Source organism: Dicentrarchus labrax, unplaced genomic scaffold, assembly GCF_905237075.1.
Source record: "Dicentrarchus labrax unplaced genomic scaffold, dlabrax2021, whole genome shotgun sequence".
NCBI classification, from domain to species: Eukaryota; Metazoa; Chordata; class Actinopteri; family Moronidae; genus Dicentrarchus; species Dicentrarchus labrax.
This window is the reverse complement of record NW_026136724.1, coordinates 3,404,383-3,420,524: the sequence shown is the minus strand read 5'-3', so window position 1 is coordinate 3,420,524 and position 16,142 is coordinate 3,404,383. Positions and strand designations below refer to the sequence as shown.

Below are 16,142 nucleotides of genomic sequence, written 5' to 3'. Positions count from 1 at the left end.
TAGGGTCTAGTGAGATGAGATTCAGATGGAATGGGTCCAGCTTCCGCCGTGGTTCAGTTGGTATGTCTGCGATCAGCATTGGCTCTTTTGTTTGTTTATATTGGTGTCTGAGATATCATTTTCTCAGTATCCATGTTGATTCCCTGCCAAAAAACTGCTTCTCTGGCTCTCCTTTTACATTTTTCAATGCCAAGATGTCCCTCATGGATACGGCGAAGCATGTCCTGGCGCATTGGATTGTTCGATGACAGTTGTGTTTTGTTCTCAGCACGAGGCCATTAGAGATCTGCTCAGACTGAAGAGAACTGTGGGCAGCTTCCTTTTGAGAATCCATTGTAGAGAGGGTAGGCCACTTTCTGCGACATAGTCTTTTGCAGTTTGCTGTCAGTGCTCAGCTATAAAGGTTGGAAAACCACAGACATAACTGTAACCTAACCCTTGCACAGTTTCTTTTTCTATTTGAGCATAACAGCTTGGAACAGTACAGCTCCCAAACTATCTGTTGAGGCGTCAGTGTAGATCTCTGTTCTTTTTGAGGGAAGGAGGGAAGGAATGTGAGGACTGGTTCTGTAGCCAGATTTGATGTTTTCCTCTGCCGATATTTTTTGTGTCTTTAGTGGAGCGGATGTTTAAGTCACATGCTTCCAAATCTGATAACAAAAGTCATTGGATGACCTTTACAACACAGTTCTACATAGGAAAGATTTGTCACACTGAACTGTATGGTTGGGCGATATGTTAAAATTTCCAACCAGCCACATCGGTCCAACAAGCGCCGAATACAGATAAATTCATGTGTGAATTTATGTCTCTGTCCACACAGAGTCCTGGTTGTAGCCTCTGTGAACTGTATTCTCGGCCTCAAACTAGTTGAAATAAACCATTATTTCACTTCAGTAAAATAATCTCTATAGCTGTGTGTGTGCTGCACCTGTGAGCAGCAGCTTTCATTCTTTGCAGGCAGAACAATAATTAGCCAAATAAAATGACAAAAATCAGCCAAGACACAGACCCCCTAGCAAACTAAAAGATCTATAAGGATCTTTTGTACCTAGTGGAGTAAACTTCATGAACAAACTGCATTTATTTATTTACCTACCTACCTACCTTCCAGGCACAATAAACATTAATCAATCATTAATCAATATAAATGTGTAAGCTAAAAAGCACATTTGTATCCGATTTCACTTCATCCTCATCATTTTCTCTCCAATCATCCCTGTCATCCATTTCTTCCACTGTGTGCACCTTCTGTCTTTTCTTCCAATCTTTGGAGAAGCACGTTTTGCATAATGTTGTTGATCCCTTACACGTTCCGCATGTTTTCCAATAACCAGAACAGCGTCTCTGTTGTGCGGTTCACCACATCCCCTGCCAGTGAACATCTCATTTTCCTTGTTTTTAAGCTCGCCCTGGCATTTTACTTTCACCTCACCTTTACTTTTCACGTCTACGCCTCGCCGTGGCTCACTGCTCTGTGTGCATATTTTTATCTCAATAATTTCTCCTTCCTTGGCGCTTCTTATATTCCCGCTATGTCAAGGTGTTTACCTTCAGGTAACATATATAAACACCTATCTTTACACTTCTATGTGAAGTTACAGGATGTATTGTGAATGTGTGTGAATGCATGAGATTCATTAACAGTGCGTTCCTGTCCTCTGCAGAGTTCTACGAGGAGATCCTATCGCTGGCGTTCGGCCTCACCTGTCAGACCATCTCCCCCCAGATGTGGCAGCTGCTGGGTGTCCTCTACGAGGTCTTCCAGCACGACTGCTTTGACTACTTCACAGGTGTGTCTCACATGAGTGTGCTCACACTCGCTCATTAACACTTTAAGTAGCTGAGGAGATGCTCTCTGTTGGTAAGTGGAGAAGTAATGTTACAATACTGAGGGAAGAAAAAGTCTGATTTAGTGGCCAGTCAGGCAAAATGTCATGAATTTTGTGATGAATTATACAGTTTTACAGTGACAGATATTGCACTCTGAGCTGCTGATCATCTCTAGCAGGAAATCTGTCTGCTTTTAAAATAATTATTAAGCTGCATTGTTCATCCCCATGTAAATTTTAAGAAAATCACAAAGCTGTAAGTCATTTCCTTTTATAGCTTTAGTGGTTGCTTAACATATCTAAACTTCCTTGTTTAAACAAATATCTAACTAGGATGATCTTGATCCAACTAAAGCTGTATTTCTCACCCAATAGGGGGCAGCAGGACATGCTGTGAACACCACATTGACATATCACCTTAAAAAGTTGTCAAGTTGAACGTGTTAGCAAACAGCTTCCTACTTACACATCAGGCAGACACAGAGCTACATTAGCATCCATTTGGAGTGTATGCATCTCCCTAATTCACATTTTTTGCTGATTTCGCTTAAAATTTGCACTACATTTGGATGGAAACCTAAAACCAGATTGTGAAGGCAGTCAAACTGAAATTCTTAGCTAATATGAATAGTTAAGAAAAAACTGAAATGTAGTACTTGAACAGTACTGCACTGTACCTGAAAAGTAAATGTCGCGGTTTGCATGTTGACACGCCGACCCAGAAAGAATGGTGCTAATATTAACTATGGTCTGTCCTTGTTTTACAGATATGATGCCTCTCTTACACAACTACGTTACCGTGGACACAGACATGCTCCTGTCCAACCCGAAGCACTTAGAGGTCATCTACAGCATGTGCAAAAAGGTCAGGCTATGAATGTCTTCACCTGCTGCTCCCAGTTTTCTACTTGTACAATGCAGTGTGACATATCTGTTTTACAAACGGTTTACTTCCTGTCAATACTACCAGTGCCTGAAACAGGCCCGGGTACTGGCGCTTGTGATTTTTGTCTACAAGTACCCTTACGTCTTACTGCACACTGCCACCTCCTGGTGTGTTTGGGAATGCATCCCGAAAACACCGGCGTAAGTCTTGTTTTGTTTTTTTTCACCGGCATTCTGCGAAGACCCGCCCTTCTGCCTCTCATTGGCTAGTGTTCATTGCCTTCATTGGTTCGGTTGGTTAGGCATGAAGAATGAGAAGATTAGGGTTAGACAAAAATTTCATGCTCAAGCCGAAGCACGCTAGGGTTGGAAAACGGGTGAGACAAAAGTAACAGTCACGTAACTGCATTCCTATGTAAACACACAGCTAGCTTAATGCTTATTTTGTAAGAGTGTAAAACAGAGCCATGGTGACCTAACCTTAGAAATAAAGTGGTGGCGGCGGATGGCAAGTACTTTGGATTACTGCAGTGGGTAGATTATTTTTTTTCTAAAATAATTATATTACAGTAAGTTCAATAAAAGATTTAAATTTCAATTTGATAAACCACATTTTATTTTCAATATTCCCCTTTTCAATTATATTGTCAACTTCCCTAAAACCTCTGGAATTATTTGATCACTGCAGTTGCCTTTTTTTGAGGTAATGTTACTGTGGAATTGACAGGAAGTAAACAGACAGATCACCAACTTTAGTTACATAAAATGTGAACAAGGTACCTGTTTCCCTGTGTTGCAGTCTTGTCTGGTCAACTGTTATGACCTTTGACCTGTAGGTGCTGACCATAGATGCAGGTGAGGATGCAGAGTGCCACGCTGCCAAACTGTTGGAGGTCATCATCTTGCAGTGCAGAGGCAGAGGCATTGACCAGGTCAGAAACCACCACACAGTGCACACCTTCATCACAATCTAATGTCTATCATACATTAAACACATAGTCAGTGGTTCACAAGCCTTCCCAAGAGTCAATGGTGAGAAAAAAATATCTACAATTGCAATGCTAAGGGAATGGTTCAACCTTTTGGGAAATGCATTGATTTGCTTTCTTTCAGAGATTGAGATGAGGAGATCAATTTCAGTCTCATCCCTGTTTTTTCAGTGCGGAGCTCTGAAACTATTTTTTTATATATCTATTTTCGGGGGCTTTTTCCCTTTTTATTAGATGGGTCAGCTGAAGATGGACAGGAAAGGGGTAGAGAAAGAGGGGATGGGGGTAGAGATAGAGGGGATGACATGCTGCAAAGGACCACAGGTCAGATGGCTGCAGCAAGGACTCAGCCTTGGTACATGGGGTACCAACTCTACAAGGTGAGCTATCCTAGCGCCCGAGAACAAAGTATTTTTTTAATCGAATCCACAAAACAGTAACTGTTTTGTGTCGAGGTATCTGCAGATTATAAAAAAGCTAAATTAGAACTTTAAACGCTCTGTGCGCTCCACCTCGACTTTCATTTAACAATGAACACAGCTAATGAAGAAACAGAAGTAATTAATGGGCTGTTTCCCCCCCGCTTCCAATCTTTATGCCAAGCTAGGCTAACCTGACTCCAGCTCCATACTTAACACACAGACATGAGACTGACATCAGTCTTCTCATTTAACTTCTGCAAAGAGAGCAAATAAACATAAAAGTTTTAACTGTGCTAGAGGTTAAACACAAACTCCAATGTGACCTTGTTAGAAATAGCCAATAGATGAGCCAGCAGTACTGTTACACTACCTGGGTGTGAATGCTGAAAGCTGCTGAAATCATTCACACCCAAACAGTGTGCTAAAATCTTTTTCATATCTTTCATACTTTTTATACAAAAAAAAAAAACAGGAGTGCCAACCCACTGCCACATTTAGTCCCATGTTAACTGAGAGGAGAAATTTCAGTGGTGAAGCAGAAACAGCTTCTTCTCCTGACTGGACTGCGGTTGTGGTCACATTTCTGACCCTATACACACAAAACTCTCACACACTGTGCTCAGCAGGTTTTCTTATTTCTCCAAATATCCTCATTTAGGTGATAGGAGTTATGGTCTGGGAGCTAGGAGCAGAATCATGAGAGGTGCACCTCAGCTAAAGCCTCTGTGAAATGGAATATCTGAGCCAGGAGTCAAAGCAGATCACCATGGCAACCTTTTAATTGGAGTTGGGAGCGCACAGCTGATTGAGACGAGCTAGTTAACACAGGCAGACAGCAAGGCAGGCAGACAACAGGCAGACACACACAGCAACACATTTTCAAGTATTTGTGAAGCTTCAAACTCAATTTAAACTTTATAATGTTCCACATCTTGCATACATTATGACATTTATTCAACTCTTCACTCCCATTCATAGTAATTAGACTTCTCACGTTTCCAACTAGAATACTCATTCATCTTATACAGGACATATTAAACCCAGCTGTTCATCTTAGCTCATAGTCATCAGTAAAGCAATGCAATGTAACTCTGAGATTACACTACATCTTACATTCTTAATCCCTCTACCACTTTTCCAAGTATTCAAACTCATTTCTACAACTTATCTCTAATCATTCGGTTGAAAACTACATTCAAACCTTATGAGATATATTCAACTTTTCAGTCCCATTCACTGTTTTCCACTTTTCCAACTAAAATGATCTTTCACTTACTTCATACAAATTAAAGCCAGCAATATAGTAAAGCGACAGCTTATTAATAAACCTTAATGTCACCTTTTGAAGATTATTAATATTATTTAACTTTTACAGCCAGCAATACAGTTTAGTGTCAGCCTTTCAGCAGCCAGCAATTTCTTACCATCTCGAGTAGTCTATTTTGGGAAAAAGGTACAACGCATTGATTAAGTTTTAAGTATTCTATTCAGCTTAAGGAATATAGTAATGTACCAACTTATTACTTTTGATATCAAATAATAAGTAGTAATATTAGTCAGCAGGTCACTTTGCTTAGAAAACCTATCCTAACAAAATGACATGGAGGCACGCTCATTGTTGCTCATAATTGAATTTTTTTATTTGTTGTTAATGCAAGCAAAGACAAACCTTTTATACTTGGCTAAAGTTGCAGTGACTAGAATCTAAAATCTGTAACCTGGCTTTGTGTTACATGAAGATGGAGGTCAGTGAGACTATTGCAGATCGAAAGTTTTCTCCATCATTTGTCCCTCCCAAAATTTTAACCATAGGAGAAACAGCAGGCTGATTGCTCTGTTTCCTATCTGCAGTGCATCCCACTGTTTGTGGAGGCTGTTCTGGAGCGTTTGATGAGGGGGGTGAAGTCCAGCGAGCTGAGGACCATGTGCCTGCAGGTGGTCATTGCTGCTCTGTACTACAACCCGGCCCTGCTCATCCACACGCTGGACAACATGCACTTCCAGCACAACCCACAGCCCATCACTGCCCACTTCATCAACCAGTGGATGAACGACACCGAGTTCTTCCTGGGGTAAGGGAGATGCTACTGTTGTTTGTAACCAGAAAACCAAAACAAGGAGCTAACGGAGGCTAAAGGGCTACACAGAGCAGATAGGAACTGCAGAGTAGATGTCCACAGGTTGTGGTATTTGTGGTTGTTTGGCACCTGTGTGACCGTATAAGATGCCCTATAACAGCTGAGACTGATCCGCACAAAAAGTAATAATCCAAGACAAGGAGCTAAAAGAGGCTAAAAGGCAAGCACAGTACACATTTAATTCATTATCAATGTTAAGGCTATTGTGTAGTGGAGCTTTAAGTTGGAGCACGGTCCCTATCGGTGGTTGGTGTTGTTGCCTTCCAACAAGAAGGTCTTTTGAGAATACACATTCATTATGTTCACGTGCAGTCGGTTCATTCAACTATACTGTAATTGCTGCAACAAAATTGTAATCTTGTCTTAGATTTTCAGGTTTAACGGAATAGTCAACGTTTTAGAAGATGAACAAATTTATATTCTAAGACTAGATTCAGGAAATGGTTATCCTAGCTTAGCTTAAAGACTGGAATCAGAGGGAAACAGCTAGCCTGACTACAACCAAAGATCAACTTCTACACACACATCTGAAGTATCTAATTAATATGTTATACAAACAGAACTGTAAAACAGGTTTCAAGAGGAGTTCCCAAAGTAGTGCTGTGAGCACTGACCATATTTTGCAACACACACTACAGCTGGAGATACTGAAATCTTACAGTGGAGCGAGAGAGAGGTCGGCCATCAGAGAGGAGAAACAGCTGGAATATTTTCACATCTAACTGAATTAAAGTTTTTTTTTTCTTGGCCAAACTAGAGTTGGTGATTGTTGGAACAGTGTAAAGACTAAGAAAGATGGTTTTGTTGAGTTTCATTTAGTTTCTGTCGTTGGAATGTTACGGTGATCTGTAAGGTAAAAAGACTCTCTTTGTCAGTGATGTCTGGTGGCTTTTAATGGAGTGATATAACAGCTGTTTCTGATGAAACAAAAATGATCTTACTCTTTAACAGTAAGGGCTATCTCTGTAGGGATTGTTTCCATGATGTTGTTAGACACAATCTGAGCCTGTCAGTGGCGACAACTGTGCACGATGGTTCACAGTTGTCCTTTAAGGATTACAGTTTCTCAGCTGCAGCCCTCTCGCTCAATACTGAACTGATTTTAAACAATCTTGTCTCAATTAGTCTTTTAGACATAAAAACATGGGAAATAAGGTCCAGGGTGAAAAACACGTAAGTTACCGTTTAACTAGGGCAGAACCAAGCTAACTGTACTGTACTCCGTACTTAACACGCAGACATGAGTTCAGACATGAGTTTCTTTGGTCCGCTCCCCAGGCTCCACGACCGTAAGATGTGTATCATCGGCCTGAGTGTGCTGATGGAGCTGCCCAGCCGGCCAGCAGTGCTGGAGGGAGTCGCCGCCCAGATCGTCCCCTCCATCCTGCTGCTGTTCCTGAGCCTCAAACACCTCTACGCCTCCCGCCTTGTCAACAAGCCGGACCTGCTGGCCCGCGCAGGGGCCCAGGATGAAGACCAAAACGGTGAGAAAAGTTCAGGGAGGCACAGGACAAGGACAGAGGTGGAGGAACTAATGTGGCGTGAATGGGGACAAAAAGACAGCAGAGAAGAGAAAAGAAATTGGCTTACTGACGATAATGAAATGCGATTCTCTACTTTTTTTTCCGCCAACATCGGATCTTCCACTACTTGAATCTTGATTCAGCCCTGAGCCCAAATTAACTGCACCACATTTACTTTCTCACCCCCACTGGCTCTACTTTGCTTCAGTCAAGCGTAAAGGAATTAGATTCTTAAACCTTGTCTACTGCTTGTGGGGCCGACTGATAAATTAACTTAGCGCTACGCTGATGGTTAAGGGTTGCTCCTGCAGCCTGGTATTTAAAATGCATTGATTTCACCGCATTAAATGGTTTGGAATGGTGTATTCTTAATAGAAAGGCTTACTTTTTCTTCCAGTGAAAGTCGAATGTGTTCGAGTTTGAAATGTGCTTTCAGTCATGAGGGAAGGATATAAAAGGACTGTGTTGTGGAACGAATATCAAGTAACAGAATTTCCAAGCTGTAGTGTAGTCAGTGTTGTCACATATTTGTTGTAACTCATAAGTTCACATTGAAAGGACTAATAAAGAGATAACTCATGCATACAAAAAGTTAGGATTAAGAAGTTAAGCTCTAAAGGAACAATCAGTGACAAATAAAGAATATGACGTAAAACTCAATTTAAAAGCAGGGTCTCCTTTAGTAGCCTGCTGTGGCTACAGGTTTAAAATAATAAAAGCATGTCTCAAATAGAGGCCTGGTCTGGATTTTATAGAAGTTCTTTGGATGTATAAAACCTCTTAAAGCCCACTGTGCCGCCCGCTTGATCGAGTTCTAAACTGCTTAGATCGCCTAAGCAGCAAAGTATCAAATGAATGATTTGTCATTGATATGTTGTTTGATAGCCTAATGTTTATACAAGTAATATTCATACTGGTACCGTGAGCATCAGCTGTGGTGATCTATAGCTATAAAAGCCTTCAGAAAGCTGCGGGTGATGTCACTAACACTACATCCATGTTTTGCTACAAATTATTTTATCCTCAGGAAGACACATATACAAAACACAGTTTAACCGCTTAACACATTTGTACACATGTTCAATGCAGTTTGATACTGCAGGTCACATCATTCTAGGGGCAGCTAAACAAACTATTGTCATTTTAATAAAAAAAAAAGTCAGGCAATAATTGTCCTTTTTCCATCATTCTGTGAGCAACCATGATTTGATTTTATTCTGTACACGGCATGAGTCTGTGAACAGCAACAGTGATTGAAGTAGTTAATGTTACCTCGCTGAGAAGATGGAGGTGTGCAGCGTGTTAACACACTCCTCTTTGTTCCATTACTCCCTGCAATATTTCAAACTGATCTGCTGTTTAAAAAAAATTCCGTTTTGTAGAGGCATTTTTTTATGAATGATAGCTGCGTCGGACTCACTGACGAACATGCAAAAACGTTATTTTTTTGGGCCTTTTATTGGCTTTATTGGATAGTGACAGCTGTAGATAGACAGGAAAGGTGGGTAGAGAGAGAGGGGATGACACGCAGCAAAGGGCTGCAGGTCAGATTCGTTTGTGAATTGTGAATTTTGCTGTAGATACCTAATTCATAATTTATGCAATGTGTTTATCAGTGGACTTTCTGCAAGAATGAGCAGAAAGTTCAGGATACCAGCATCAGATTTTAATTTATATCCTTTAGCTCTTAAAATCACTTTTAGTGAAATAGAGTTTTCTCCTGGAATCTATAAGAAAATATCTGTGTCATGTGGTTCTGTGTGTCCAGGTAGAGTTTCCCTCTCTGTATGTGTTCAGAGGTGGCCAGAGAGAATCGGCACTGTGAAACCTCTGATCCTAATGTGTCTGTTATTTTGCATATGGGCAGAGGAGATTCCCAGTGATGAAGATGAAGTTAACGAGAACCGCAACGCCATGCAGGAGCAGTCCAGCATGCCGTCAGGGCAGGGCGGCGATGACGACGACGAAGATGAAGACGACTACTGGGATGACGAGGGCTTTGAGGGAACGCCCCTGGAGGAGTACAGCACACCCCTGGACTACGACAACGGGGAGGACGAGTATCGCTTCTTCACCTCCGCCCTCCTCCGTAAGTCACCATTCAAAAGTACACGCCCCACTTGCGGAAGAGGTTTTATTTACACTGCCGCTGCTGTTTCGATTTTATCTGAAGGGCTGCCTGCAGTGTCCAACTGAAATCCCCTGGTCTAGCTAAATCACATTGTTGTTTATTATTAACAGAATCACTTAAGTATCTCCACACAGTATACATCTCCTAATGTAAGAATACCTTTCTCTACCCATGCACAGCCCTTTTAGTGAACTATGATATAAAACAGAAAAGCAACACTTCCTCACATTTAAGAAGGGGGTTTGGGGTTAGGGTTAGGGTTAGTATGTTAAGTATTTTTGCTTGGTAAATGAATCTCTTCACCTCTACTGCAGCTGTATGAAAAGACCTCCACACTCTAAACATTCTCTTTGGCCCTACCTGTGCTTGTTAGGGGTCCAGAACACTGACGCTGCCTGGTACCAGTGCTTGACGGCTCCGCTCAGCGACGACCAGAAGAAACAGCTGCAGGAGATCTACAGCATCTCGCAGCAGAGGAGGAGCACCGCCGCCAAGGGCCAGTGGTGGGAGTTGCCTCTATAGATAGTAGAATACAGACAGCAAAGAGAAGGGAGAGGGATGTGAGAAAATGTTAATTAATTCTGTTAGAGATGTTTCTTAATTGGAACATTGGCCTGAAGGGTTGTTCTGTCACAGTTTTCATAGTAAGTGGAGATTTCCAACTTTCTGACACACTTTCTGGAACACAGCATGAGAACCAGTGGACATCATTCAAACTACAGAGACCCAGATTGTTGCTTATGTCCCACAATGAGCAACAACCGTAATGCCTCTGGTTCAAACCCTTCAGAATAAAATCATAATCTTCGCAACCTTAACTGACCAAAAAACTTAAATTCACAAAAACTGTCAAGTGAGAGGGCTTTATCTGGACAGCATATGGCACTCCATTAAACCTTTGATTTAGATCAAAATATATATATTGAAAAACTATTTAGAATATTTATAGGTAAGGACAGAGCTGGATATCGGACTGATAGCGGGGGGAAACGGCTAGCTGGGCTCTGTCAAGCAGACTCACCTACCAACAGCTCACCAGTTTACATGTTTCATCCTGTTCATTTTCAATTCATTTTCATTCATTCCTTATTCCAAAGAGCTTGCTGTGTACGTTTCTACTTTCAATAAAAGTGTAGTGCTACTCTAGCTGAACTAGTAGCCTTTACAACACTGTTCGTTGTCCCAGAAAGGTTGCTCATCCTGAACCTGTCCTCCCCAACCAAATCTGGCAACCTACGCTGTAAAATAAGTACTAGGTGGATGGATAAACCATTCACCAAGAAATAGTTCCCGCTCATTATAACTCAAGCTGAAATTGCAGATTGACATCTGTACATTTCTGTTTGCCAAGCTTTTAGAAATAGTGAGGTCATGAGTCTGAACCCTACTAGGGGGGTTCAGGGGCATTTCTTAATATTGATCAATGAATTATAGTCATAAATGATTTTGGTAATAATCACTGGACTTACAACTATATCTGCACCTCATTTCCTGTCCACAAAGACAGACAGTGTGACTGCTGCATAGTTTATGGTTTATTCAAAGCTGCTGCTGTGCAGTGTAACTTTATTATAATGTATTAGATTATTTTCCACTGGGAATGCTTTTGCCACTAAAAATGTCAAAGCCAACCTCCTGATGGATTCTGTGCACGGAAGTTAGGACATCACGATTTGAAAGCATATAGGATTACAGTTTGTGAGCTCAGATCTTGAACAAACAGTGCTGACTGACCTTGTAGTCCGTATTGTGTATGTAGGTTACAACCCACTCGCCCACAGAGTGAATAGAATGACTTACACGACTCATTACATGTATGTCACATAACGTAAAGAGTTGCTCACACGGAGCTTGTTTACTTCTCTACAGAGCCAGGCAAGCCGTTTCCTCCGGCTTCCAGTCTTTATGCTAAGCTAGGCTAACCACATGCTGTTCTGTAGCAGACATGTAGAATGACCTCCAACAACAGAATGACTACAGAAACCTCTAAAATGTGTTGTCTTGTTGTGTTTACAGAGCACTGAGGAGACAGACGGACCGCAGAACCAGATGAGGGGGATGAAGAAGAGAGGAGCTGGTCTGACCTGACCTGAAGTGGATTTCAGTCTAACCTGAATTATCTCAGTCCAGATCAGACCATATCAGACTTAATGGATCCCACCAAAACCAGGTCCCAGGGGTGCCATCAGAACTGGAGGGAGTAGCAGGGGCTGGGTTGGCATTATAGCAGTTTGGGACCTGGTGCACTGTAAAGAGCCCCTACTGGAATATTCCTATCACCAGGACAGGACCGCTGGCCTGTGTGCGTGCGTGTGTGAATGTGTGTGTGCTTGTGTGTGAGATTCCAGAGAAAGGTCTGCATTATAAATATAAATGTCCTTGACCAGCAAAATTTGTTAAGTTCTTGTACAGTGCAGTCCTTTGGTCTGTGACTAAGTAACTGTGTGTGTGTGTGTGTGTGTGTGTGTGTGTGTGTTGTGTGTGTGTGTGTGTGTGTGTGTGAGTGTGAGTGTGAGTGTGTGTGTGAGAAACTGTAAGAAATAAAAACACATCAGAGTGTGTGTTTGTACGTACTGTAAACGCTTGTCTTTGTCCCTCTATAGTTGAACACTTTTTATCATCTCATGAAGTGAGGGCCTATGAGGAGCAAGAAGAGCCCGATTTCAGGGTGCCTTGTATACAGACTGCGGATGGATGAGAAGGTCAGAGGTAAAAGACTTGTGGCCTTTGGCTATGACATCACCCATATGAAATGTAAAATGGGGAAGGGATTTCGGGAGAAGCAATTTTTTTTGTCTTTCCGTTTGTCCCTGGATTTTGTTTTTGTAACAGTTTTCAGAACTAATTTAAGAAAATCATAAAAGTTCATGTAACATTTTTCTGAGTTGTTCTTGTTATTCTGTCTTTCTTTACGCCTTACCTTTAAAACAATTGTGAGCATGTTAGCATCCTGATGATAGCATTTAGGTAAGATATTCACATTACAGTGGAAAAACTAGGCTCTTGCACCACACTGTTGGTTGGTGCAGTATTTTCGTCTCTGGAACTCCCAGTGGTGCTGTGCCTTCATTTCCATTATAAAGTATTAGAGTACAATGGTAGGAAAAATTGCACGTCCTTAATTTCAATTGTGAGGTAATTACGTTTTTTGGTATTGGAGAATTAATGGAATGGCTGCCTTGAAGGTAAGTAAACATACTGCCTTAATTTCCATTAGAAGGTAATGGAAGTCAATGGCTGCCTTAAAGATACAGTAGACAAAAGTACACTACCTTATTGTTTTGAATCAAGGACATGGAAACCAATGGCTGCCATGAAGGTGGTGGAAATTAAATAAAAAAACATTTCACAAAGTAATGGAAATCAATAGCTGCCTTGGAGGTACAGTAGAAAAAAAGTATATTACCTTTGTTTTTTGTAACAAGGACATGCAAACCACTGGCTGCCTTTAAGGTAGGATAAAGTATACTATCTTAATCTATAACAGGGAAATGGAAGCCATACTACCTTTGTTTCCTTTACAGGGTAATGCAGGTTTCAGAGTTTTGAAGTCATCTGCCCTTGAATTGCATTACCACGCAACAAGACTTAAAGCTCAGTGTGAGAGCCTGCTAATTAAATGGACCAGAAACCAAAGGCTTCAGAAAAAGTATAAATGAATTGAGTTTAGGAGCTTACAGAACCCCTGGTTTGGTCTTTTAACTATGCTGCAGAGACGGAAAGGAGTTTAGGGCTTAGTGAAACCCAAAAAGTTGGTGTTGTCCAATGGCCAGTGCCTCTTTCATTCTCCAAATTGTGTACACAGTGTCTTACTTACGCAGTCACTACACTGGCCTCTTTCCTTCCCTCTGAGTTGGTATTCCCTGTGTGTTCTATTGCAGCTTCTGTGTTGTAGTGCTTCTTTTCCTCATCCCTACGTGAGTGTATGTGCAGGACAACAAAGAGCAGCCAAGCACAGAGGAGCTGTCCTGTGGTGGAGGGATGTGGACTGTCAACAATGGCTTTCTTTACTGGTGTTTGTGTGCATTCTCACTCTGTGGCTCCTTGGTCATGAAGCACTGCGGGACATTCACTCTACAGCGGTGGAATCCATTCCTCCTCCATCATTAGTTTCCTGTCTCTGGCTCCTTGTCTCCCTCTCACACTGTCTCTGCGAGCTTTGTAATAATTTGTCCTGCATACGAATGACACCAGCTGGTGGAAGATGTTTTTTCGGCTGACATATCTAGGCCAAGTGAAGCTGGTGCTGCAGCAGTAACGAGCATTCTGGAGGCTGGAGGATGTTATCAAGCAGAGAGTTGCAGAGGGGAAAGTAAAGACCAGTGAAAAATCACCACATCAACTGCAAACACTGAAAGGGTTGAGTTGATTTGCAGCCTCGCTTTCAGCCTGTCTTGACACATTAGTTTGGGTGATATGTGGAACCGTACAAAATTGAATTCACCTTTGATTAAGATTAATACTCTTTGGGCACTTATACCCAGTGAGAATGCCTCTTAATCTACAAAGACACTGCAGAAAACCAAGCCAATTAGCTTAACATGTAGTTGCTATTCATGTTTGATTGTGAGTGGAAGTGGAAGTAGCAAAAAATACACAAACTCTCCCCCAATTACTGGTAAAGTACTATTAACAGTGAAAGACTCACTTGACAGTGCTGCAGTATAAGGCTGGGTATTCTTTACAATCCCACAACAGAGTTAAATGTTCTTTTACCTCAGGCAGCCAGCCATACAATAACGTTTTTTTTTAATTTTCGTTATAAAATTGGGAAGAATAACTAGATTCTAAGATTACAAATCTGACCTAGAGGCTAAGATTATGAATCTGACCAGACAATCGATACCAGCTGTCAGTGATTGATAGATTTTAATATTCACTCTGCTATGGACACATTTAGGACCATACGTTAGTTGATGTGTTTGAATTTCAAGTCAAGTAGCCAAGTTCTAGATATCATTTTTAGACCCATTTACCTATAAAACCTATAATAATGTTTTCTTGTGACTTGAGATGAAAGCTGAGAGTTTCAACCCTTGTACAATTACTATGTTAATTTATGGCCTGATTTCTAGGCCATTCAATCGCTCATCATCTCATGTCACAAGAACCCATGATTTTAAGTTCTGAAATGGGTCTAAACATAATAACTAGAACTTAAGATGAGTCAACAAAGTCAAAAAAATGAAAATGAAAAAGTTAAAAAAGTTAAAGAAAGAAACTGGAAAGCAAAACTGACAATACACTTTCTTTTATCTTTTCTTTTTACTTAAGTTAATTTCATGTCACAAACAACCGTATGTTGACCAAGCTTTTAAATGTTTTAATTTGAAAACAGAGTTAAACTTATTAAAAAAAAATTCAAGTTTGATGTAGCTTAAATGTCTATAAATGTAATTTGCATAAAATGCTTTTAAATGGAACTAACGTAAAATGTTTAGAGAGGCAATGACATGCAGCAAAGAGGCGTGGCTCAGATTCGAACCCTGGGCTGCTGCAGCGAGGTCTCAGACTTGGGGAAATGGGGCACCAGCTCTTAGCTGCATTTTCTTTTAGGTTCTTTCCAGTCTAAAATGTTTTTAAGTTTGATGTAGCCTAAATGTCTATAAATTGAACTAGCCTAAAATACTTTCAAGTTAATCAGCTCAAATGCCTTTAAGTTCATCTAATTAAAAATGTTAAGTTGACCTGTTAAGTCAAATTAGCAAAAAAAAAAAAAAGAACTATATTAAAATGTTTTACAATGTGAAAGCAAAGTCAAAGTCAGTGACTGTTAACTGTCCTATTGAAAGACAGCATGATATAATATGTTGTAAAGAGGAGGGAAGAGATAGCAACAGACAAAAACCCTTGAGAAAGACAAAACAGGGAAACAGTCAAACCCTTTTTGAAATGAAAGGAGACATTTTCAGGAGACTGCTTGGAGAGGCAGTCACGGACAGCAGCAAAAGCCCAAAGAGAGCACAGTTGAAGCATAGCAAGCCTTCACCGTGACAGCTGAAGCCATGTGTTGTAGTGTCTATGCCGCATGGCGGCTCCTCGAGGCAAACTGTCTCAGCTGAGAGGTGTGTGACTGTCAGAGGCAATGACCCACATACATGGAAGGATGGCCTAGGGCACACAGGTGGAGAAACAGGCCAACTTTCAGAGACTTTTTTTTTTTTTCATTCTTCTGGTGAATTAACATGCTGCTCTCCCTCAGAGTAATTTGACATGTTTTGA

The 16,142-nt window shown here is 41.0% G+C and overlaps 1 protein-coding gene across 4 annotated transcripts in view; it reads left to right on the top strand.

Annotated features, from left to right (window-relative positions):
* The window catches only part of ipo8 (importin 8), a 30,191-nt gene extending 17,394 nt beyond the window's left edge, over positions 1-12,797 (top strand). For all 4 annotated transcript variants that reach the window (XM_051391685.1, XM_051391683.1, XM_051391687.1 and 1 more), the window contains 8 exons: positions 1,668-1,793; positions 2,600-2,697; positions 3,554-3,649; positions 5,980-6,200; positions 7,545-7,750; positions 9,657-9,878; positions 10,294-10,423; positions 11,937-12,797. In XM_051391685.1, coding sequence (XP_051247645.1) covers positions 1,668-1,793; positions 2,600-2,697; positions 3,554-3,649; positions 5,980-6,200; positions 7,545-7,750; positions 9,657-9,878; positions 10,294-10,423; position 11,937 — 1,100 coding nt within the window. In that variant the 3' untranslated portion in view covers positions 11,938-12,797. The remainder of the gene's footprint in view (positions 1-1,667; positions 1,794-2,599; positions 2,698-3,553; positions 3,650-5,979; positions 6,201-7,544; positions 7,751-9,656; positions 9,879-10,293; positions 10,424-11,936) is intronic.
* Positions 12,798-16,142: the final 3,345 nt, after the last annotated feature.